At 45.5% G+C, this 26,640-nt stretch overlaps 1 protein-coding gene across 7 annotated transcripts in view; it reads right to left on the reverse strand.

The window, feature by feature from the left end:
* Positions 1-18,271, reverse strand: part of LOC142200564 (uncharacterized) — a 129,971-nt gene extending 111,700 nt beyond the window's left edge. For 6 of the 7 annotated variants that reach the window (XM_075271008.1, XM_075271005.1, XM_075271006.1 and 3 more), the window contains exons 1-2: positions 18,203-18,271; positions 15,243-15,299 (exon numbers count right to left, since the gene is read on the reverse strand). In XM_075271008.1, coding sequence (XP_075127109.1) covers positions 15,243-15,248 — 6 coding nt within the window. In that variant the 5' untranslated portion in view covers positions 15,249-15,299; positions 18,203-18,271. The remainder of the gene's footprint in view (positions 1-15,242; positions 15,300-18,202) is intronic. The other variant, XM_075271003.1, reaches the window with a different exon arrangement.
* Positions 18,272-26,640: the final 8,369 nt, after the last annotated feature.

The following is a 26,640-nucleotide window of genomic DNA, read 5'->3' on the forward strand; positions in this document are numbered from 1 at the left end:
ATTGCAGTTACATGCAAAAAACAACATATCCATATTTTTACATTTCACTGGTCATCCCACTGATGAAATGCTAAAATATGGAGGTTTTGATCTTTTGCATCATCCAAACACATTGAATAATGGCATCTGATTGCTTCAATAGCTTGTACAAATATTCCTGTTATTGTATGAAACCAGAAGTTATATAAAAAAAAAAAAAAAAAAAAAACCACAAAATGTAAATTTCGAAAACCAATGTCTTTAATTTTTCAGCCAAAATATATATATGCACATTCATAAAAAAAAACCTATATAAACACACATTATTTGCAGCAGCCTGCAAATTATGTTGGTTTCTTATTTAAATAATGCGCGTCTTTAGCAGCTAGGGTTAGTTGTCGGCCTGCTGCCTGCAGGTGTCCTATATTATGCAGAGCAAGGCCCGGCTGTCATAGCAACCTGAGGTCACTACTAACTAAGAGGTCATGTGCCACTGCTTCTGCCAATTATGATGCTTGTTACAAAAACGACATTCAGTTAACTAACTGGCTGTTAGGTACCTGTACACGACTTTGGTGAAACGGATAGCTGCTAACAGAAGTTAGTTAGTTTTAACTTCGGTTAGCTAACTGGATATTTAACATGCGTTGGTGAAACAGGCCATAAGTCACCCACAGGTCCCAAACCACCATTTTAAATCCACCCGTGCCTGCATCTAAAAAAAAACAAAAAAAACAAAAAAAACAAAAAAAACAAAAAAAACAAAAAAAACAAAAAAAAAACATTTATACTTGCTTAGAGAAGAGTCTGAGGAGTCGCATCGGATTAATCTCGGTGCTTTTGACGCCTGAGCAGTTCTTCAGTGAAGCCAAGGACGTACACCCAGCATCACTGCGCAACATTCTCTGGATGTACTCTGGCTTCAGGGAAGAGCTGCACACGCATGAGGAGTAGAGCAGCATGGTGAGTATAAAGCTACTGTATTTATTTTTATTGCAGGCATGGATGGCTTTATAACAGGGCGATTTGGGACACTAACTTCCAGGTCCATAAGGACCTGTGGGTGGTTTAGTTTCCCAAATTGCCCAGACATATTCCCTTAAAGGTCCCTTAAAGGTCGTTTCCAGGATAGTTAAACTAACTTAACCCTTTCAGGACCAAGCATCAGTGATGCCCCAATGCTCAGGTCTAATTTAGCACTTTTGTTTGCATTGCTTTACAGTTTTTTTTTTTTTTTTATGGCTTTGCATATCCCAACTATTTTACCATGTTTTTTGTTGTTTTTTTTCAGGACACGTAAGGCTTAAAATAAATAGCCTTATTTGTTAACTCCTTCCCACAGGAGGTATTTTTCGATTAGCGTTTTTGACTCTCCCCTCCCCCCCCCCCTTCCAAACCACATAACTTTTTTATTTTTCCTCTCTCAGAGCCATATGAGGTCTTAATGTTTGCAGGACAAATTTTTCTTCATGGTGCTACCATTAATTACTCTGTGAAATGTACTGGGAAGCTGGAAAAAAAATTCAGAATGGGATGGATTTGAAGAAAAAGTGCAATTATTCGACTTTCTTACGGCCTTCGCTTTTACAGCATTCACTATAAAGCGCTGCAGGAAAAACAGCGGCAGGAACGCACTGCAGTTCTTCCTGCAGCACTTTAAACAGAAAGTTCACAGTTTTCCTCTGTGGACTTTCTGTTACAACTACACTCACCGGCCACTTTATTAGGTACACCATGCTAGTAACGGGGTGGACCCCCTTTTGCCTTCAGAACTGCCTCAATTCTTCGTGGCATAGATTCAACAAGGTGCTGGAAGCATTCCTCAGAGATTTTGGTCCATATTGACATGATGGCATCACACAGTTGCCACAGATTTGTCGGCTGCACATCCATGATGCGAATCTCCCGTTCCACCACATCCCAAAGATGCTCTATTGGATTGAGATCTGGTGACTGTGGAGGCCATTGGAGTACAGTGAACTCATTGTCATGTTCAAGAAACCAGTCTGAGATGATTCCAGCTTTATGACATGGCGCATTATCCAGCTGAAAGTAGCCATCAGATGTTGGGTACATTGTGGTCATAAAGGGATGGACATGGTCAGCAACAATACTCAGGTAGGCTTTGGCGTTGCAACGATGCTCAATTGGTACCAAGGGGCCAAAGAGTGCCAAGAAAATATTCCCCACACCATGACACCTCCACCACCAGCCTGAACCGTTGATACAAGGCAGGATGGATCTATGCTTTCATGTTGTTGATGCCAAATTCAGACCCTACCATCCGAATGTCGCAGCAGAAATCGAGACTCATCAGACCAGGCAACGTTTTTCCAATCTTCAATTGTCCAATTTCGATGAGCTTGTGCAAATTGTAGCCTCAGTTTCCTGTTCTTAGCTGAAAGGAGTGGCACCCGGTGTGGTCTTCTGCTGCTGTAGCCCATCTGCCTCAAAGTTCGACGTACTGTGCGTTCAGAGATGCTCTTCTGGCTACCTTGGTTGTAACGGGTGGCTATTTGAGTCACTGTTGCCTTTCTATCAGCTCGAACCAGTCTGGCCATTCTCCTCTGACCTCTGGCATCAACAACGCATTTCCGCCCACAGAACTGCCGCTCACTGGATGTTTTTTCTTTTTCGGACCATTCTCTGTAAACCCTAGAGATGGTTGTGCGTGAAAATCCCAGTAGATCAGCAGTTTCTGAAATACTCAGACCAGCCCTTCTGGCACCAACAACCATGCCACGTTCAAAGGCACTCAAATCACCTTTCTTCCCCATACTGATGCTCGGTTTGAACTGCAGGAGATTGTCTTGACCATGTCTACATGCCTAAATGCACTGAGTTGCCGCCATGTGATTGGCTGATTAGAAATTAAGTGTTAACGAGCAGTTGGACAGGTGTACCTAATAAAGTGGCCGGTGAGTGTATATCTACGGGGAAGCCAGTACCATTTCCGTAGATATAAGCGACATGCTGAGATTTCCAAAACCGCGGCAGTTTTGAAACTCGCAGCGTGTCTGTGCTGTGGTTTTTACCGCAAAGTGGGCATGGGATTCACAAGAATTCCATCCACTTTGCAGTTACCGTAAAACGTCGTGATTTTTCCCACTGTGTTTCCGCCGCAGGCAAATCACAGCGTTTCCGGTCCATAGGGCCCTGGCCTTATATAGTTTTTTTGAATAGTAGCTGAACAGAGTCACTTCACAGTAGTTCCCATTCAAATGAAAGCAAACTAATCTGCAGAAACCTGGTCTGTCAACTACACAGAGAACAGAGCAGTCTGCATTTTCTGTGTATCAACTGCTGAGAACAGCTGATCGATAGCGTACTACATGTTAGACCCCCACAGATCAAAAATGTTTAACAAATATTTGCAAACTGCATTAAATAACAATTTTGGATCAAGTTTAGTTATTACAGTAGGTTGTGCAATTTAATTACTCATAGTAATAAAGATCCTACTAATATTATAAATGTGAAAGTTTGGATGTTTGTGTGTTTGGATGTTTGTCCCTTAATCACGCAAAAACGGCTGACCCGATTTGGCTGCAATTTTGCACATACTGTATATACTCGAGTATAAGACGACTTTTTCATGCTGAAAAAGCTCTCCTCGGCTTATGCACTAGTCAGGGTCCACGGAGCACAGATAACTGGAAGGACCTGGAAGGGGGAGGTCCTTTAGTGCTACTTCTCTGTGATTGGCTTGCCATGAGGTCACGTGACTGTGATGTCATCAAAGGTCCTGTAGCCACTGGTATGTAACATCTGCAGATAAGGTTGAGTCTAAATCCTAGTAGCTCCGTCCACACCAGTTCGATCACATGGTCATGACATCATCAGAGGTCCTTTAGCACACAAGGATTTAGCATCTACCCTGAATCCCTTTAAATATATATGCAAGTAGATAAACAAAGGAAGCGATCAATTAGTCTTCAATGTGAGGCACACTATGTGAATATTGACCCCAGAGATGAAGTGCAAATGTTCAGGGCGGGTAGATACGTCAGTAGCAATGAGGCTGCGTGGCAAATCTTTGGCTTACCACTTCACAAAAGACACCCCACTGTCACCCACCTAGCGGTGCACCTACCTAATGGCGAGCGCGTTTATTTCATCGAGCATAATTTAGGCGATAAAGTGGCCATGCTTCCCAATACTACATTAACAGCATTTTCTGAACTCTGCAAAAGTGACAACTTTGCACAAACACTATTATATGCTAAAGTGCCATGGTTCTACACATGGAATGCATTGAGAAAACAATGGGAACGCCGTGTACAGGGCACACCTGCAGAAGGCTGGCCAGGTGTGGAAGCTGGAGATGCACTGGGTCGGATGCATACCGTCCCCGTTAACTTTGAATGCTACCGTTTGCGCATGTTAATCAAGTGATCAAGTGCGAGGTCCCACAAACTTCGACACTCAAAACAATTGATGGGCCACATTCAGAGAAGCATGTGAGGCAGATGGGAGAGAGCTGTTTGCAATTTTAGAGAGCACTTGCGGACTCTCCAACCCTCTCCAGATTTAGGATAAATACAAAGATGCACTGTCAGAAGATATCACACATAGGCTGCAATGCACAAATGATCCATTGATAATGAACGAAGCTCTCAAATTAATAGAAGACAAAATCATTCACTTATCTGGCAAAAAAAAAAAAAAATGGTGGATTTTGGTTTGCCCACACCACAACGAAGTGCAGAATTGTCAAGCGAAGTTGGAGAACTAAATTACGATACCGTAGCCTTAAAAACTTTCGTAAATGAAATTGCCCCACGTTTGCTTCCTGAGCAACGGCAGGTTTATGATACAATTGTACAGCGTGAACATACTGGTAAAGGGGGACTGTTCTTTCTTGATGCACCAGAGGGGACTGGCAAGACATTTCTGCTAAACCTCCTGCTGGCCCAACTTCAAAAGTACCAAAACATAGCCCTGGCTGTGGCTTCATCGGGACTTTCTGCAACCTTGCTGAACGGTGGTCTAACTGCACATTCCACGTTTAAATTGCCACTAAATCTTGCCAGTGAGGAAGCCCCTACATGCAACATCAGCAAAAGTAGCAACTGCGCCGCTCTCTTACATCAGTGCAAGTTAAAGAGGACCTTTCATCAGATTGGGCACAGGCAGTTTTATATACTGCTGGAAAGCTGACAGTGCGCTGAATTCAGCGCACTATCTGCTTTCCCGATCTGTGCCCGGTGTAAAGCGCTATCTGTCCCGGTACCGTAGGGCTTAACAGTCAGAAGGGCATTTCTGACACTTAGCCAGGGACGCCCTTCTGCCCAGCAGCGCCTATCGCGCTGTGCTCTAAGACTGGCGTTCCTCCCCGCTCACACTGTACAGCGCGATAGGCGCTGCTGGGCAGAAGGGCGTCCCTGGCTAAGTGTCAGAAACGCCCTTCTGACTGTAAAGCCCTACGGTACCGATAGCGCTTTACACCGGGCACAGATCAGGAAAGCAGATTTCAGCGCACTGTCAGCTTTCCAGCAGTATATAAAACTGCCTGTACCCGATCTGATGAAAGGTCCTCTTTAATCGTGTGGGATGAGTGCACCGTCTCACAAACGTGCGGTAGAAACATTGAACTGAAGTCTCCAAGATATCCGTAGCAACCAAGATGTAATGGGAGGTTTTGTAGTTTTACTCGCTGGTGATTTCAGGTAGACACCGCCCGTCATTGAGCGAGGTACACCAGCAGATGAGATAAATGTGTGCCTAAAGCCATCTACATTGTGGGCCAAAGTAAAAAAGCTGAACCTAACATGCAACATGCGTGTCCAACTTTACAATGAAGTAGCTCTTGTAAGTAATGTCCCGTCACTCAGATGATGTGTGTGGCGCCAGGCAAAGGCTTCTCATGGACATAATCAATAGTAGAAAGAATTTCCGGCACTCAGTTTACTCTTCCAGTGTACAAAATTTATTATATCCAGGGGCCACACGGTGGCTCAGTGGTTAGCACTGCAGCCTTGCAGCGCTGGAGTCCTGGTGTTCAAATCCCGCCAAGGGCATAAAACCATCTGCAAGGAGTTTGTATGTTCTCCCCGCGTTTGCAAGGATTTCCATCCCATATTCCAAAAAAGACATAACGATAGAGCTTACAATGTACATTTTTCCCTATGTGGGGCTCACAATCTACATTGAAAAAAAAAATAAAAAATTATTATATCCAACAATAGTACAGACATTTTGATCAATTACAGACCTTCTTCAGTGTGTCGGTTAAGGAAGGAAGTTGGAAGCCAAAAGGTAGGGAGTATGAACTACAGATAAGGTAGTACCACTACAATAGTACAGACCGAAATGTCTGTACTATTGTCGAATATAATAACTGGACACTGGAAGCGTAAACTCTGTGCCTGAAATTCCTGAAATACTACAACTTTACAATGATTTCGAATCAGGTGCATATATGCCTCCAAGTTGCTGGAAATTTGAGACGGCCGACTACAAACAGACTAAGGGCTCGGTCATATCTGCGCCTGGGGTCTCCGCTTTCAGGTTTCTGTTTCCTGACGAAACTGGGCACGAGACTGAAACCCGAAGGCATTTTTCAAACCCATTCAAATGAATGGGTTTGACAAATGTCTGGCCTTAAGCGCCAGTGAGCGTTTTGTGCTCTCCGCGGCGAAACCGGCTTTTTTTTAACCGGACACAGAGTCGGACATGAAGGACTTTGTGTCCAGTTTAAAGCATGCATCAGGTCAGACTACTGCTCAGTTTGTATTACACTTGAGAAAGTGCAGTGCCCGAAACGTGTTGTGCGAATAAAACTGTTAAAAGATTTTTTCAGAAGTATTTGATTGTGCGTGCCCACTCCCTACCCCTCCTTTCCAGCTTGGGTCACCTTGAAGGAAACTCTACTTTGTGATCCATGCTATCAATAGCGAACGGGGAAAGGCTGCTGCCGTATACCGAGAATCACGAATATACACGCTACTGTGGTGTTGTGACATATTCACAACCACAGAAGGTTAGAAGCTAATCGTCAACCATTAATTTATCTAAACATCCACCATCTGCTACACCAGGGGTGGGCAATTAATTTTCCCATGGGGCCACATGAGAAATTGTAACGGTTCTAGAGGGCCATGTGCGCCGCAGCAAATTTAGCTCCACCCACTTCTATGCTGACTCTGCCCATTCTCAATCATCTTTCCATGTGCCCCCACTTAGTATAATCCTCCTACAGTCACCCATACATTATATGTCCCCACATTTTAATGTTCCCCTCTAAATGTCCCACAGTATTAAGTCTCTCTCCTGGTGCCCCAGTATAAACTAGCAGAAACTAGAGGGGACATTAAACTGGAGCAGCTGGAGGGGGGCATTAAACAATGAGGATAGTTGGAGGGGGACATTAAACTGGGGCAACTAGAGGCAGACATGTTCCCCTCCAGCTACCCTCCCATGGTTTAATATCCTCCTCCATCTGCCCCCTAGTTTAATGTCCCCCTTCATGTGAATTCAGTTTAATTGCCCCCCCCCCCCCGCTGTCTCTTCTCTCTATCGTACAGCAGCCCCCATTGCCAGCAGCAAGCACACAGTCCCGTGTGGCTCCGCCCACTAACGAGTCATAGCCTATCCTGGTGATAGGTTGTGATGACATCATCTCAGGTCCTTGAATGAACTTCTACAAGCTATACGGGCTGGACAGAAGCTATCAGAGGGCCGGATGTGGCCCGGGGGCCGCACATTGCCCAGGTCTGTGCCACACTATATTGGCGCTCAGTGTCCCTTTTTATCTTATATGCGACACGGAAACTAGGTGGGGCTGTGGCCCAGGCCCCGCCCACACAGCAGACCGCACCTGCAATGAACGCTTCTGGCTGCGTCAAGCGATCCACCCATACTTCCTTCGCGATCGACCAGTAGATCACGATTAACGTATTGGGCACCCCTGGTCTAGACGCTACAGCGATGCCTCCAGTCTGGGCCAGTCGCTACATTGGCTGCCTATTCATTATAGAATAAAATATAAAGTCATCACCCTCATCCACAAGGCTCTCTATAATGCTGCACTACATTATCTCCCTCATCTGTCTACCGCTCAACCCGTGCTCTCCGTTCACTCAATGACCTAACACTTACATCCTCTATTATCAGAACTTCCCACGCTTGTAAGACTTCTTCCGAGTTGCACCACTTCTCTGGAATGCTCTATCCCAGACAATCAGATTAACTCTACAGCTTCAAGCGCAAACTAAAGACATATCTTTTCAGACAGGCCTATCACAATTCCTAATGTAAACCCTTCCGTACTGTAATTAGAATCCCTAAAATTAACCCTTCTCTGTTCCAGCTCCCACATTACCCCACATGTTATGATGCCATTTCAGGCTAACTTTATATGTCCAAGCACCATCCACATGTTAAAAGACACGATTGGTGACGGCTCAAAGTTTTATGTTTGTGTAATAACAGTAACTTCTATTACAAAATTGTCTGACCACTGTATAAGCAATGCTGCCTCTGATGCCATCCCTGCTACCTCGAGTCACCCCCTCTACCTCATAGATTGTAAGTCCTTGCGAGCAGGGCCCTCAGTCCCATTGTGTGAAATGACTATTTCTTTGTAATGTATCTTTTTGTCTGTATTTGAGCCCTACAAATTGGGCTGCGGAATATGTTGGTGCTATATAAATGAAATTTAATAATAATTAATTATTAATTATTATTATTATAATACATTGACATGACATGCATACAGATTATACAATGGTTCCACTCTATGTGAAGTGGTTATAGTTAGAAGAAAAGCAGTTTTAGAAGATGAGAAACTAAGTAAATCTCAGATTAAAAACTAATATGTGGTCAAAAACGAATTGTCAGAGAGAAAATGGCTAATATAGTAGGGATACATGTTAAAACTCAAACTTTATTCAGGATAATAAAACCCAAAGCATATATCTGTCACAAATACACCCTACAACAGCAAACCACTCCTCCTATTGCCCTAGTCAGTAAATATAGCATAGGATAAAGTACCAATACCATACAATCCTGTCTACTAAGGTGAGGAAGTAGAGGTTAGAAAATGTCCTCCAAATGGATAAAGCAGTGGCACCAAACAAACATCGACAGATAGCTTAAATGAATACGTGATTTGAGTGGCCTAAGGGAAGTTGGTGTTTTGCCCCACCCCTAGCACGTACTATAGTCACAGATGAAGAATTAACCAGATGATGTCGTAAATCTCATACAGCTGTATCACAGGTCATCTGATCCACTCACAAATAGTAAATGATAGATACAAAGGGTTAACATACTATCAAGGGTAGGGGATTAAACTCAAAAAAAGACCCTCAAAAGCGCTAGCAGTAACGAGCCAGGGATATAGCAGTCTAAATACTAAATCAGCTGATGAATGTGCCGACAAGCCACACAGCCCCTTCACTACTGCATTTGTAAGAAATGCTCTCTACACGTTTCCACCAGTGAGAGGTCCTAACCTTGGGTTCATCAGGAGAGTCTAAGAAGTAAAATAATATACATAAACCCCAAAGTAAAAAAGGATGTGGTGAAAACCACAATTCCCGATGCTCTGATGGTGGGCACCGGTACTTATGATGTTAAGCTCAACATCATAACATCATTAGTGCTGCTGTGAAGTTGTGGGAGAAAACACTTATGGAGCTGAATGCAGAATACGCTTGTGAAAGTGTAGAAGCAGGTCTGCAAGGTACAGTTATTAGTTTGATACCAATTATCCTGCTAACAGACTTTAAACACTAAAATGAAATTAAACAGTTTTTCTACAGCTTCATTATAGTAAATTTTCTAAATTGCATTTCTGCTGTGGTTTGAGGAATAGAACTTTGAGTGCCAGTTGTAGCATTCTATGGGGCTTTCTCCAACAGAATAATTTAGTGCTAGTCAGTTTATTAATTAGAATTTTAATATGTCATATTTCCTTTAAAAGTTGAAGATGCAGATAACCAGATCTCCAATTATACCTAAGGGCTCGTACACATCTGCGCCCGGGGTCTCTGCTTTCTGGTTTCCACTTCCTGCCCGGAACTGGGCAGGAGACGGAAACCTGCAGGCATTTTTCAAACGCATTCAAATGAATGGGTTTGAAAAGCGTCCGGCCATGAGCGCCGGTGAGCGTTTTGTGCTCTCCGTGGCGAAAGTTTCTTTTTTTACCCGGACACAAAGTCGGACATGCAGGACTTTGTGCCCAGTTTAAAAAAAAACTGTTTCGCCACGGAGAGCACAAAACGCTCACCGTCGCTGACGGCCGGACACGGTCCGACAGGTTTCCGTCTTCTGCATGCAAAAGACGGAAGCTTCTGAACGGAGACCGGACGCTGTTGTACACCCAGTGTAACTGGTATATTTGGTTGGACAGAAACAAAGTATTTTGTCTAGTATTTGTATACCAAGACACTAAGAAACAGCTACTGCTAGCAGACTCAAATCTATATCAACAACATGGAAGACCTGATTTTAACTCAAGCCCATTTCCCCTGCCGCAGTAGGTAATGCCTTGCTGGCCAACTGCCATAGTGCTAAAAGCTGCTAGGACATGCTCCTAGGAGTCTGTGGTATCTTCTGCATTTGTTTACATGTGTAGCTTTCTACTACGTAACATCCTGTGTACCTTCCATGCTACCTCCCTGTCAAAGCCCACCCCTTCTCTCTCACTGTGTTATACACCCCTCCCTGTTTCCCTAGCTAAACTACCGTACACTAAGCTATCCTGCCCACCACTAGGCCATCTCTCCCTCGCTAAACTAGGCTATCCAGCCCACTGATAGCACTTCTCAAGTAAATAAGCCCACCCGCCTTCCCATTGTGAATAAATGTGGATAAAAATGCAATACATTTTCAGTTGTGCATCAAGTGTGGCCTTAGCTTTAGAGGGGTGTAATGGAACTTATTATGAGCAGAACATATAGCAAGTCGGCAAAGACAAGCTACCGTAAAAGTTGTGATATCACTATAAACACTATTCTAGAAGGATAGCTGCATATTTGATCACATGAATGGATGTCTGCAAGTGCCCCATGTTAAAAGATAATTTGTGAGAAAGCATGATCACTGCTGCATTCCCTTAGGAACAGCAACCTCCAGTAGACCTGTAGAAATTAATGGAGAGGCACTGATGAATGGATTTCAATGTTCCATTCACGTGGGGTACTCTTATGATCGCAGAGTTGTCAGACCCACTGTAAGCAAACACTCTACCCTACATAAGAATACAGAATTTTTTTATTTCTTTCTTACATAGTGGGTAAACTTCCTTTAAGAGCATGTCTAAATAGTGAGATATATATCTACACACACACACTAGATTTGACGTATTACATATGGGATAGTGTCAGCACTTAAAGGGATTATGCCATTCAAAACTTTTTGTTTTGTCGTTGACACATCGCAATAGCCTTAAGAAAGGCTATTCTTCTACCTTTAGATGTCTTCTTCGCCCCGCCGTTCGGTTAAAATTCCGTTTTCTGTCGGTATGCAAATGAGTTCTCTCGCAGCACTGTATGCGGGCCCCAACGCTCAAACAGCACTAGGGGCGTCCCCAATGCTGCAAGAGAACTCTCCAGCGCCGCCTCCATCTTCTTCTGAAACTTCCTCTTCATGCGTATTCTTCCGGCGCAGGCGGTGAAACTTATAGGCCTCAGGCAGAGCCGACTGTGCATGACCGCGGCCACAATAGAAATGGCCGCTTACACAGTAAGTAAATGGCCACTTTCTTGTGGCCTGTGGCCATGCGCAGTCAGCTCTGCCCGAGTCCTACAAGTTTCACCGCCTGCGCCGGAAGAATACACATGAAGAGGACGTTCCAGAAGAAGATGAGGCGGCGCTTTGCATACCGATGGAAAACTGAATTTTAACCGAACGGCGGGGCGAAGAAAACATCTAAACGGTAGGAGAAGAATAGCCTTTCTTAACCACTTCCGGACCGCCCATAGACTATTTACGTCCGGGAAGTGGTTGTCTTGTTCTGACAGGACATGTCGGTACGTCCTGTCAGAACACAGCTATTGCACGAGATCGTGCAATTGCTGAAACTGGGAGCCGGCTGTAACTTCAGCTGGAGCTCCCAGAGAGAAGACAGAGAAGGTTTATTCCCTTCCCTGCCTTCTCAATCGCTGTGTATACAGCGTTCAACGAGTGCTGTATACACAGCTATGGGCTCCGCCGCCGCTGCCCTCTGACCCAGCAGTCACGTGATCCGCCAGGCTCAGTGTCTTGCAAGAGCTGTTAGGTCCTACAAGACCCAGATCAGCTCTTTATACCGTGTATACAGCGTGCAGGAGGCTGTATTCCTCCTGCAACTGGCACTAAATGTACCAGCCCCTAGTTGCAGGGAAAATCAGCCACCAATACAAAAAAAAAAAAAAAAAAAAGTGATCAGATGTCCCCAAAGGTCTCTTATGACCTTATGGGGACACCATCTGGAAAAACAAAAAAAAAAAACAAAAAAAAAAAAAAAATAATATATATATATATATATATATATATATATATATATATATATATATAAAAAAATAATAATTTTAACCACTTCAGTACCGGGCCAATTTGTGGTTCAGGACCAGACACATTTTAGGTTTATTATGTATGTGCGGTTTTGAGGTCTGTAAAATTTTTCTCGTATGTCTTAGTCAACTAATTTTTGCGTCTTCTTTCGGGGACACATAGGGCTTTATTTTTATGTTATTTTTATTTTCAAATGTGTTTTAATTTTTTTTTATATCCAGGAAAATATAAACAAAATAGGAGGGAAATTGTGTCTGGTTTTCAATTTATAATTTTTTTTTTTATTTAATAACACAAAGTGTCACTGAAAAACTATATAATATAGTTTTTCCTCTCATTTACGGTAATTTTTATTTTGTATGGTGTCGTCGGGGGTGGGGCTATAACCTTTAATAACAGCGTTTTATTAGCGTATTATTTATTTATTTTTTTATTATTATTTTATTTACATTTTTTTTTAAACTTTTTTATTATATTTTTAATTTTATTTTTTTCCCAGATTGTGTCCCTATAAGGTGATAAGAGACCTTTGGGGACATCTTATCCCTTTTTTTTTTTTACTTGAGGCTGATTTCTCCTATAACTGGGGCTGCTACATTTACACAGTATACAGAGCTGATCTGGGGTCCTGTAGGACCCAGCAGCTCTGGCAGGATACTGCTCCCGGCAGATCACGTGTCTGCCGGGTCAGAGGGCAGCTGATTTATGGCTGCGTCCATAGCCGTGTATACAGCGCTCATTGAGCATACAGCGATCGAGATAGCAGAGGAGGTAATAAATCTTCCCTGCTATCTCTCTGGGAGCTCCGGCTGAAGTTACAGATGGCTCCTAGTGAAAGCAGCTACACGATCTCCATGCAGCTGCTGTATTCTTACTTGGACGTACAGGTACGTCCTGTCAGAACAAGGCAAACACTTCCCGGACGTATATAGTCTATGGGCGGTCCGGAAGTGGTTAAAATGAAATAATTTAAAAAATAAGTAAAATAATACGCCAATAAAATGTTGTTATTAAAGGTGATAGCCCCACCTCTGACAACACCATACAAAATAAAAATTACCGTAACGGAAAGGAAAAACTATTTTATAAAGTTTTTCAGTAGCACTTTGTGTTATTAACCCCTTCCCGCCGATGGCATTTTTTGATTTTCGTTTTTGACTCCCCTCTTTCTAAACCCCATAACTTTTTTATTTCTCCGCTCCCAGAGCCATATGAGGTCTTAATTTTTGCGGGACAAATTTTTCTTCATTCTTAATTATTCTAATATTGTACTGGGAAGCAGGAAAAAAAATTCAGAATGAAGAAAAAATGCATTTCTGCGACTTTCTTACGGGCTTTGGTTTTACGGCGTTCACTGTGCAGCCAAAATGACATGTCCTCTATATTCTGTGTTTCGGTACGGTTCCAGGGATACCAAATTTATATGGTTTTATTTACATTTTGACCCCTTAAAAAAAATCCAAAACTGTGTTAAATTTTTTTTCTAAAAGTCGCCATATTCCGACGGCCGTAACTTTCAGTGTACGGGGATGCATAGGGCGTCTTTTTTTGAGGGGCCGGGTGTACTTTTTAGTTCTACCATTTTCGGGAAATGTTATTGCTTTGATCATTTTTTATTCAAATTTTTATCAGAATCAAAACAGTGAAAAAACGGCAGTTTGGCACTTTTCACTATTTTTCCCGCTACGGCGTTTACCGAACAGGAAAAATATTTTTATAGATTTGTAGAGCGGGTGATTTCGGACGCGGGGATACCTAACATGTATATGTTTCACAGTTTTTAACTACTTTTATATGTGTTCTAGGGAAAGGGGGGTGATTTGAACTTTTAATACTTTTTATATTTTTTTATATATATATTATTTTTTTTTTCAATTTTTTGGACCCCCTAGGGGTGTTGAACCCCAGGGGGTCTGATCACTAATGCAATGCATTACAATGCTAATGCATTGCAAAAAATCATCCTTTCTTTTGCAGGCTGCATAGACCAGCCTGCAAAAGAGAGGATTTGCAGACAAGCCTGGAAGCCTTGTACAGGCTCCCGGCTGTCATGGCAATGGGACGTCGGCCCTGAAGCATGCTCTAGGAGCCGGCGATCCCGGGCAAAATGGCGGCGCCCATGCGCCGCCGGGAAAATGGCGCCTCCGGCGCCTTTGATCGTGGCGCCGGAGGGGTTAATGCCTCCGATCGGTCCGGGGGCTTAAAGCAGTAGACACCCGGCGGCTATGGCGGCCGCCCGGCTCCTAGGCGGTCGCCATAGTTACAGACCCGACATGCGCCGTACTATTACGGCGCATGTCGGGAAGGGGTTAAATTAAAAAAGAAAAGTGAAAATTTTCCCGGATATAAAAAAAAAAAAAAATTAACACATTCGAAAACAAAAACAACATAAAAATAAAGCAAAAATTAGTTGAATGAGACGTATGAAAAAAAAAAAGTTACAGCCCTCAAAACTGCACATACAAAATAAACCTAAAATGTGTCTGGTCCTGGACCACAAATTGGCCCGGTACTGAAGTGGTTAAGGCTATTCCGACGTGTCAACGACAAAAAAAAAAGTTTTAATGGAGCTTATATTGATAGCAGTATGTCAACATATCTAGAAAGGGAGGATGGTTACAAACAAAAAACATTGCTTCACATAGCTTAAACTACAGCCAATGAAGCTAAAATCTGACCAAATCAAGCAGTAATACTGTTATGCTGCATTACATCCATATCTTGCTATAGGTTCATAAAACATCACACATTTTTCAAACCTGCATGGTCTCAGTTGCGAGCTGAGGAATAAAACATCAATTAACCACTGTAGGCGTCTGTGGAGAGAAAAACTAAATTAAAACATGCTCAGAAAGTTTGTGCCAATATGCAGTAAATTATTTACTACAAGGAGAAACCTAGTTTTCAAGTTAAACACTGACAGCACATAGCCACAAAAACAATGCAGCATATGCCAGTGTCTCAACCCATCAGAGGTCGTGACCAGTCATTTAACACAATAAGAACTTAAAGAAGACCTTTCATGAGTTGGGACACATGCGGTTTTATATACTGCTGGAAAACCAACAGTGCGCTGAATTCAGTCTGCATTCACGATCTGTGTCCCGGGTGAAGAGCTATCGGTGCCAGTTCCGTAGCTCTTCACAGTCAGAAGGGCGTTCCTGACAGACAGAATTCCTGTGTAAAACAAAACGGTTTCAAAATCCCTTAACCCTAGTAACGCATATGTACAGGAGTTATCTTTATGACACAATCCCAATAAATAGGGCAGAATGATTTGGTGATAGATTTAGCATTGCCATCACAAGTTACCCCCTATTCTCAAGATAGGGGGTTACTTGCTGATCAGCAGGGGTCCTACTGATCACAAGAGTTAAAGGGATCCTATTTTTCAAATGCATTTTTTTCTGAGTTCTTAAGAAAGGCTATTCTCCTACCTTTCGTTGTCTTCTCTGCGCCGCCGTTCCATAGGAATCCCAGTTTTTGTCTGTATGCAAATTAGTTCTCTCACAGCACTGGGGGCGGGCCCCAGCACTCAAACAGCACTGGGGACGTACCCAATGCTGCGAGAGAACTCTCTCCAGCGCTGCCTCCATCTTCGTCAGCAACAGCCTCTTCATCCTCTTCTTTCGGCACAGGTTTCAGACTTCTAGGCCTTGGGCAGAGCAGACTGCCACTCTGTAAGCGGCCATTTTCTTGTGGCCTGTGGACATGCGCAGTCTGCTCTGCCCAAGGCCTAGAAGTCTGAAACCTGCGCCGGAAGAAAAGGCTGTTGCTGACGAAGATGGAGGCCGCGCTGGAGAGAGTTCTCTCGCAGCACTGGGGACGCCCCCAGTGCTGTGAGAGAACTCATTTGCATACCAACAAAACCAGGATTCCTAAGGAACAGCGGTGCGGAGAAGACAACCAAAGGTAGGAGAAGAATAGCCTTTCTTAAAGAGGACCTTTCACCACTCCAAGCCTGTGCAGCTTTCTGCCCCATGTTATAGGTGCAGCTGCACAGACTCTGGTGCACTTTGAATTATCTCCCTAGCCCCGCTCGTTTTGGAGCTCTGAGCCCCGTTAATTCTGGCGCCCTGTATGTTAATTAAGCCTTTACGGTCAGAAGGGCGTTTCTGACTATAAAGACAAGAGCTACGTCAGTCTGACACTGTCCAATTAGCAGTGGACAGTGTCAGAGCTGCTTCCAGCTGCGTGTTCTTGGGAGTTTTCCGGAGATCAGGCAGTCGTCTCTTCACAGGGCTGCACAGAAGACCCGGAGAAGCGATCCAGCGAACTTCACTGACATTGCTAAAGGTAAGTAAAGAAACCTCTAAGCAATGAGCATAAGTGCCCTGTACACCCTGTGGACCTAGGTCTATCCCCTATACAACGATCATTAACCCCTATAGCCACTAGGCAATGCCCATTGCCTAGGGTCTATAGGGGTTAATGCTCGTTGCCTAGGGGCTATAGGGGTTAATGCTCGTTGTATAAGGGCTAGACCTAGGTCCACAGGGTGTACAGGGCACTTATGCTCATTGCTTAGGGGTTTCTTTACTTTTAGCAATGTCAGTAAAGTTCTCTTTCATCCACTTCAATACACGGCCTGGATCGCTTCTCCAGTCTTCTGTGCAGCCCTGTGAAGAGACGACTGCCTGATCTCTGGAGAACTCCCGAGAACACGCAGCTGGAAGCAGCTCCTACACTGTCCAATGCTAATTGGACAGTGTCAGACTGACGTAGCTCTTGCCTTTATAGTCAGAAACGCCCTTCTGGGCATGCGCCCAGGTCTTTTTTTGTTTTTTTTATCAAAGTCCGATCGCGAGCGCCGGAGAACGGGACCGGAGGAAGAAGAGGCGTGGATGAAGATGAAGACACACCCTGAATGCCTGCCCAGCGTGCACGGTCGGTAAGTAGAGCACATTCTTTTTTAGGTTATTTTAAAACGGGGGGGGGGGGTAGTTTCATATAACTTTTACGGTGCCTGAATAGCCTTTTTAAAGGCTATTCACGCATATGTGGGGCTCTAGCAGCATGATTTTGCTGATAGAGCCCCTTTAAAGAATTTTGCACCCTAGTTGCAATGGAGCAGTAAGTTGGAAACGTATACTCATTTCACTGAAAACCACCTGTACCTTGGCTCTGTAGTGGTTCTCATTGAAATGAATGGAGCGGCATCCTGAATTTCCAACACTTAGTGATTGATGAGGTCCTGGTGGAGAGGGAGTAACTTGTTGGGACCAGAATTCAAGTTTATATGTATATTTTCCAAAGAATATGATCTGTTCTGATCATTTTGTGTAGCCATCCATCATCAGCATTAGTATAGCAATAGTGTATGTAGTGTATCAATATGTCCTAAATGTTATTTATGGGGTCAATAGGTGCAATCTTACAAACAGGTATCCTAAGTTCCCATATATAAACACCCTCTTAAAATTTGCTTCTAATACAGAACGACCGCACGTTTACCTTTGTCTCATGCCGTATGGACGTGATAGTTTTATCCCGATAGTTCCCTTCACACTTTTATGTGAGAAAAACATGAGACGCTACTACTCTGAACTACGAACAAAAACATTAGATTTACAAAGCAAAGGCTTTAGTTGTAGTATTAGTAAGGAATCATATAAAATAAGAACAATAATAGAAGCAGCTTAGGCAGTATTAGAATACAAGCCTGTTCTGTGAACGGACACTGATAATAAACATTACGCACATCTAAACACATACATACCGATCACAGTCAGCTCTGATTACATCATATATTCTCCTTACAACTATTAATCCGGAACTGATAAGAACGTCACTTCCGGATAAAGCCACGGACCGCTCTTGTAATGGTTATGACACGAGCGGCGTTGCTACTATTAGGCGTGATATCACCGGAAGGGGCGGAGACTCTCCCGGATGCGACCACAATGGAGTTGCTCTTGGTAGGGTTGCGTCTAGAATGGAGTTGCTCCTGGTAGGTCCTCCCTCCAGCAACTCCAATCTAGTCACCTCACTAGTGAACGGGCTAGAATGGAGTTGCTGTAGGTAGGACCTACCAGGAGCAACTCCAATCTAGACAATTCACTAGTGAGGTGACTAGATTGGAGTTGCTGGAGGCAGGGACCTGCTAGAATCAACTCCACTGTAGACTGTTCAGTACTGAAGTGACTAGAATGGAGTTGCTTAGAGGAGCTGCCGCCAGAAACTCCAATCTAGTCCCCTCACTACAGAATTGGCTAGAATGGAGTGTCTATAGGAAGGAGCCATAACTGGCTAAGACAGACATTGTATATGTATATGGTATCAATAAGAATATAGGAAATACACATTCCTGGAGATATATACATATGGCACTCATATATATATTTTCATATATATATATATGTATATATTTATACATATATATATTTATATATATATATTTATACATATAAATATTTATATATGTATATACTTATATAGATATACCTATATATATATTACATATATAGTTTATAAATATATATTTGCCATATGGTCTGAACAGGGCGTTGACGCCGCAGCCATACGTGTTTTATTATAACTTGCGTCACTTTCTTGTTGTAAGTGATGATGGAAATATATGGCAATTAATAACTGATATAGAGCTAAATTCTGACGTATCGCTGTGCGCCTGATTTATCAGTATATAGTGACTGCAGGTAGGCTCATGATGGTCTCAGTATATTCTGTAGTTGCTATAGGTAGGTCCTCCTTACAGCAACTCCATTCTAGCTGTCTCACATCAGAACTGACTAGAATGGAGTTGCTGCAGGTAGGTTCATGGTCTGGGTATATTCTGTAGTTGCTATAGGTAGGTCCTCCTTACAGCAACTCCATTCTAGCTGTCTCACTACAGAACTGACTAGAATGGAGTTGCTGCTGGTAGGTTGATGGTCTGGGTATATTCTGTAGTTGCTATAGGTAGGTCCTCCTTACAGCAACTCCATTTTAGCTGTCTCACTACAGAACTGACTAGAATGGAGTTGCTGCAGGTAGGTTCATGGTCTGGGAATAGTCTGTAGTTGCTATAGGTAGGTCCTCCCTGCAGCAACTCCATTCTAGCTGTCTCACTACAGAACTGACTAGAATGGAGTTGCTGCAGGTAGGTTCATGGTCTCAGTATATTCTGTAGTTGCTATAGGTAGGTCCTCCTTACAGCAACTTCATTCTAGCTGTCTCCCTACAGAACTGGCTAGAATGGAGTTGCTGCAGGTAGGTTCATGGTCTGGGTATATTCTGTAGTTGCTATAGGTAGGTCCTCCCTACAGCAACTCCATTCTAGCTGTCTCACATCAGAACTGACTAGAATGGAGTTGCTACAAGTAGGTTCATGGTCTGGGTATATTCTGTAGTTGCTATAGGTAGGTCCTCCTTACAGCAACTCCATTCTAGCTGTCTCACTACAGAAATGACTAGAATGGAGTTGCTGCAGGTAGGTTCATGATCTGGGTATATTCTCTATACGTTAGTCAGTATAGGACCTATATCTTAGGATAAGCTCCACCTACAGTAATAATAAAACAAACATACATTTTAAAAAATATATATTTTATTGAAATAAAACCATCCGCACAATCCTCATCCATTTAAAAAAAAACAAAAACAATAAACAAACAAAAAACCACCTCCACTAGTTACCAACGTAGTCTATCAACCCCCCCCCCACACACACACACACACACACACACACACTTACCTTTCCTGGTCTAGTATTTCCTGCTCTCATGGAATAAACCAGCCACTGTCGTCTCAGGTGATGGGGTTACTAGAGTACAGACAGGATCACATGTGCGCCAGGCTGTATGTTGTTTAAAGATGACCTTTCACCTCCTGGGGCACATGCGGTGTAATACACCACTAGAAAGCCGACAGTGTCCTGAATTTAGCGCTCTATCGGCTTTCCCGTTCTGTGTCACCGGTGAAGAGCTATCAGTGCCGGTATCGTAGCTCTTCACTGTCAGAAGGGAGTTTATGACAGTCAGGAACGCCCTTCCTCCCATCAGCGCCTATAGCGCTGGACTGCGAAAGTGGGAAGGAACGCTCTATCGGCTTTCCCGTTCTGTGTCACCGGTGAAGAGCTATCAGTGCCGGTATCGTAGCTCTTCACTGTCAGAAGGGAGTTTATGACAGTCAGGAACGCCCTTCCTCCCATCAGCGCCTATAGCGCTGGACTGCGAAAGTGGGAAGGAACGCCCCCCCCCCCCCCCCCCCACTACTAGTCTATGGACGAGTATTATCCCCAGGAACCTTCTCCACCATCACATAGATGACAACCCATCAGGGATCTGACCCCATGCAGACAGGTGGCAGCCTGCCCAGGGACGCCCACAGCCTCCCCTCACATCAGTGCCTATAGTGCTGTACTGTGAGAGCGGGGAGGAACGCCCCCCAGTACTAGTCTATGCACGAGTACGATTAGGAGAGGGAGGGGGCGTTCCTTCCCGCTCTCACAGTACAGCGCTATAGACGCTGCTGTGAGGAAGGGCGTTCCTGACAGAGTATCAGAAACGCCCTTCTGACTATGAAGAGCTACGGTACCGGCACTGATAGCTCTTCACCGGGGGCACAGATCGGGAAAGCCGATAGAGCGCTGAATTCAGCACACTGTCAGCTTTCTAGCAGTATATAAAACCGCATGTGCCCCAAGTGATGAAAGGTCCTCTTTATACACCGTGGAGAGTGAGCAGTGCAGAATGTTTATGCATACCGCTCACACCCTGGATATAAAGGGTGGGACAGTAGGATGTGGGGGCCATTCTATGTATAATGCAGGAGGAGTGAGAATATATAACACAGGGGCACTACTGTATGTGATAACTTCAGCGTCCCTGCGCTATGTAACCAGAGATACGTGATTTACTCTGCTTACACCCAAGCAGCCCCTTCCCCAACCACCTACTTCACACATGCAGAAACACCCCAGGGACTCCACACACACTAGAAAAGCGGCACTCCCCAGGAACCCCCTCCACCAACACACAGAGGACAACCCACCAGTGCACACAGGTGGCAGCCTGCCCAGGGACACCCACAGCCTCCCCTCACACACAGGCAGCACCCCCCACTTACATGAAGATAGCACCCCACACCAGACAGCAACCTCTAAGGGATCCCCCTTCCCAAGGCACAGACGGCAGCCCCTAGGGACTGGAATCCGTATCATACAGGCAGCCCCCCAGGGTCCAGATCACAACAGCTCACAGACAGAAGTCTCCCAAGTACCGGAGATCCTAGCACACAGATGCAGGCCCCCAGCATACAGGTGGCAGCCCCCCCAAGGACCGGACCACCACCCTCCCCTAGCATACAGGCAGCAGCCGCCCATGGACCGGACCCTCCCCCCAACATACAAGTGGTAGCCTCCCAGTGTCTGGATCACCTCAGCACACAGGCAGCAGCTCCCCAGGGTCCAGATCACAACAGCACACAGAAGGCAGCCCCCAGGTCCTGGATCCCCCTAGCATACAGATGGCAGCCCCTGCGCCCCTCTCAGGATACACATGGTAGCCCCCCAGGGACTGAAGCCCCCATCCCCCTCAGCATACAGCAGAAGCACCCTAACACATAGGTGGCAACACCTCAGGTGCCGGACCCCCCAACTCACAGGTAGCATCCCCACACGCACACCGGTGGTAGCATCTCAGACCCCATCAACAACCCCTGCCCACATACAGGCAGCATTGCAGGAATCCCCCATTTACATGTAGGCAGCAGCCAAATGACCTAAACACTACAAAGCAGTACCCCGGAACCTCCGCCACATGCCCACAGGTGGAAGTACACAAGGGGCCACCACCAGCACCCCCTCACACACATAGGTAGCATCCCAGGGACCTCCAAACAAGGACACAGGTGGCAGCACCCTGGGACCACCTCAAGAACTCCCTCTCACACACAAGCAGTGCCCCAGGAACACAACACACAAATTCAATACCCCTGGGATCCCATACAAACACATGCAGCAGGTCCCCTGCCCACCATTACATGCAAGCAGCACCCCAGGGATGTTTACTCCCCCTTTAGATGCCAGCAGCACCCTAAAGGCCCTGCCCCTCCTTCAGATGCAAGCCGTACCCCAAAGACCCCCTGCCCCCCTTAGATGCCAGCAGTACCTCAAAGACCCACTGCCAGGGGCGTAACTATCGTGACCAGCTAGAGATAGCCAGGGTCCAGTACCACTATGACAGCGGCCGAGGAAAGCCTGGTTCCCCGACCACTATATATATTGTAAATGAAAAGGGGCACCGGCATGTTGCCAGGCCATTTTTCTTTTTTTCTATGTAGATTGTGAGCCCCTCCCCCCACATAGGGAAAAAAATGTACATTGTGCGCTCTATCAGTATGGCTTTGGAATATGGGATGGAAATCCATGCAAACACGGGGAGAACATACAAACTCCTTGCAGATGTTTTTTTTGCCCTTGGCAGGATTTGAACACCAGGACTCCAGCGCTGCAAGGCTGCAGTGCTAACCACTGAGCCACCGTGTGCAGGGGAGGTGACTTAAAATAATAAATAGATATACTCACCTCTCATGGGCTCTGCATCCTCTCCGGCGTCTTCCATCATATGCATGAGTATAGGCCCCAGCAGTCAGATGGAGCGCAGCGGTGTAATGACGTCAGTGTACCCTCACATGACTGCTGAGGACCAATCACAGGCCTCAACAGAGACGTCGGGAAGATGCTGAAGGCAGCCAGAGACAGGATACCAGGAAAGGCGAGGATTAGTGATTGTTATTTTTATTCACCTTCCCTGGGCCTCCGATTATTATACTCTGGGGTCTGAGGAGATCACAGTGTAGAATAATATCACCGGAGCGGAGGGGGGCTGTGGGGAGCATATAATACTGGGGGGGAGAGGCACTGCTGGAGATATAATACTGTGTGCGTGTGTTTGTGTGGGGGAACACTCTGCTGGGCATGTAATACTGGGGGGGGGGGGGGCACTGCTGGGCATGTAATACTGTGGGTGGTGGGAACTTCTGGGCATATAATACTGTGGGGTGGGGGGGACACTGCTGGGCATGTAATACTGTTTGGGGGTGGAGGACACTGCTGGAGTGGGGGACACTGCAGTGGCGTAACTAGGAATGGCGGGGCCCCATGGCGAACTTTTAACATGCCCCTTTCCTGACCGACATCGAAGACCTCGACCGACGACCCCCGCCGCATTCCTGCACGCACTATTATACCCCATAGTGGTCCCTGCACACAGAATTATGTCCCTTAGTGGCCCCTGCACACAGTATTATACTCCATAGTGGCCCCTGCACACAGTATTATGTCCCTTAGTGGCCCCTGCACACAGTATTATACTCCATAGTGGCCCCTGCACACAGTATTATGTCCCTTAGTGGCCCCTGCACACAGTATTATGTCCCTTAGTGGCCCCTGCACACAGTATTATGTCCCTTAGTGGCCCCTGCACACAGTATTATACTCCATAGTGGCCCCTGCACACAGTATTATGTCCCTTAGTGGCCCCTGCACACAGTATTATGTCCCTTAGTGGCCCCTGCACACAGTATTATGTCCCTTAGTGGCCCCTGCACACAGTATTATGTCCCTTAGTGGCCCCTGCACACAGTATTATGTCCCTTAGTGGCCCCTGCACACAGTATTATGTCCCTTAGTGGCCCCTGCACACAGTATTATGTCCCTTAGTGGCCCCTGCACACAGTATTATGTCCCTTAGTGGCCCCTGCACACAGTATTATGTCCCTTAGTGGCCCCTGCACACAGTATTATGTCCCTTAGTGGCCCCTGCACACAGTATTATGTCCCTTAGTGGCCCCTGCACACAGTATTATGTCCCTTAGTGGCCCCTGCACACAGTATTATGTCCCTTAGTGGCCCCTCCACACAGTATTATACTCCATAGTGGCCCCTGCACACAGTATTATGTCCCATAGTGACCCCTGCACACAGTATTATACTTCATAGTGGCCCCTGCACAAAGTATTATACTCCATAGTGGCCCCTGCACACAGTATTATACTTCATAGTGGCTCCTGCACACAGTATTATACTCCATAGTGGCCCCTGCACACAGTATTATACCCATAGTGGCCCCTGCACACAGTATTATACTCCATAGTGGCCCCTGCACACAGTATTATGTCTCATAGTGGCCCCAGTACACAGTATTATGTCCCATAGTGGCCCCTGCACACAGTATTATGCCCCATAGTGACCCCTGCACACAGTATTATGTCCCATAGTGGCCCCTGCACACAGTATTATGTCCCATAGTGGCCCCTGCACACAGTATTATGCCCCATAGTGACCCCTGCACACAGTATTATGTCCCATAGTGGTCCCTGCACACAGTATTATGCCCCATAATGACCACCCATGAACAATTATTATACTCTGGTGTCTTTTCAGACCCCAGAGTATAATAAACGGAGACCAAGGGTGATACAAACATAAAAAACACTGTAACTTACCTATCTCCTGCTCCGCTGCAGTCTTCGGTGGCGTCGGCCACCTTTAATGACGTACGGACGTCACATGACCCGGGCCTAGTTGTGTGATGTTTATTATGTTCTCTTACCTTTCCGGGGCCTCCGATCATTATACTTGGGGTTCTGAAAATAGTATAATAATAGTGCTTGGGGGCCCCGTGGTGTCACTTACCGATCCCAGCCCCTGCCGGTAACAGCCTATTAAAAAAAGAAAAAAAAGGCAGGGGTAGCGGCTGTCGCCAGGCCCCTAATGTCCCAGGCCCGGTAGTGACGCCACTGCTGATGGGCATATAATCCTGTTTGGGGGGGGGGACACTGCTGGGCATGTAATACTATAATACTGTGGCGGGGGGCACTGCTGAGCATAGATGCCAGCAGTACCCCCAAAGATCTCCTGCGCCCCCTTAAATGCCAGGAACACCCAAAGAACCCTGTCTCCCTCCATGCCAACAGACTCCTATACCACCCTAAACATCAATCCAATCCCCCAGACCCTCCAGGATACAGTCCCATGTAAAACATCACTCTCTTTTCAGCCTCATCCAACGTGCAGTCCCATGTAACTACATCACTCTCCCCCCTCAGCCTCACCCAACATGCAGTCCCATGTAACTACATCACTCTCTCCCCTCAGCCTCACCCAAGATACAGTCCCATGTAACTACATCACTCCTTCCCTCAGCTTCACCCAACATGCAGTCCCATGTAACTACATCACTCTCTCCCCTCAGCCTCATCCAACATGCAGTCCCATGTAACTACATCACTCTCTCCCCTCAGCCTCATCCATTGTGCAGTCCCATGTAACTACATCACTCTCTCCCCTCAGCCTCACCCAACATACAGTCCCATGTAACTACATCACTCCTTCCCTCAGCTTCACCCAACATGCAGTCCCATGTAACTACGTCACTCCTTCCCTCAGCTTCACCGAACATGCAGTCCCATGTAACTACATCACTCCTTCCCTCAGCTTCACCGAACATGCAGTCCCATGTAACTACATCACTCCTTCCCTCAGCTTCACCGAACATGCAGTCCCATGTAACTACATCACTCCTTCCCTCAGCTTCACCCAACATGCAGTCCCATGTAACTACATCACTCCTTCTCTCAGCTTCACCCAACATGCAGTCCCATGTAACTACATCACTCCTTCCCTCAGCTTCACCCAACATGCAGTCCCATGTAACTACATCACTCCTTCCCTCAGCTTCACCCAACATGCAGTCCCATGTAACTACATCACTCTCTCCCCTCAGCCTCATCCAACGTGCAGTCCCATGTAACTACATCACTCCCCCTCAGCCTCACCCAACATGCAGTCCCATGTAACTACATCACTCTCTCCCCTCAGCCTCACCCAAGATACAGTCCCATGTAACTACATAACTCCTTCCCTCAGCTTCACCCAACATGCAGTCCCATGTAACTACATCACTCTCTCCCCTCAGCCTCATCCAATATGCAGTCCCATGTAACTACATCACTCTCTCCCCTCAGCCTCATCCAACATGCAGTCCCATGTAACTACCTCAGCCTCATCCAACATGCAGCCCCATGTAACTACATCACTCTCTTCCCTCAGCCTCATCCAACATGCAGTCCCATGTAACTACATCACTCTCTCCCCTCAGCCTCATCCAACATGCAGTCCCATGTAACTACATCATCCCCTCCCCTCAGCCTCAC

This window comes from Leptodactylus fuscus, chromosome 4, assembly GCF_031893055.1.
Source record: "Leptodactylus fuscus isolate aLepFus1 chromosome 4, aLepFus1.hap2, whole genome shotgun sequence".
NCBI lineage: Eukaryota > Metazoa > Chordata > Amphibia > Anura > Leptodactylidae > Leptodactylus > Leptodactylus fuscus.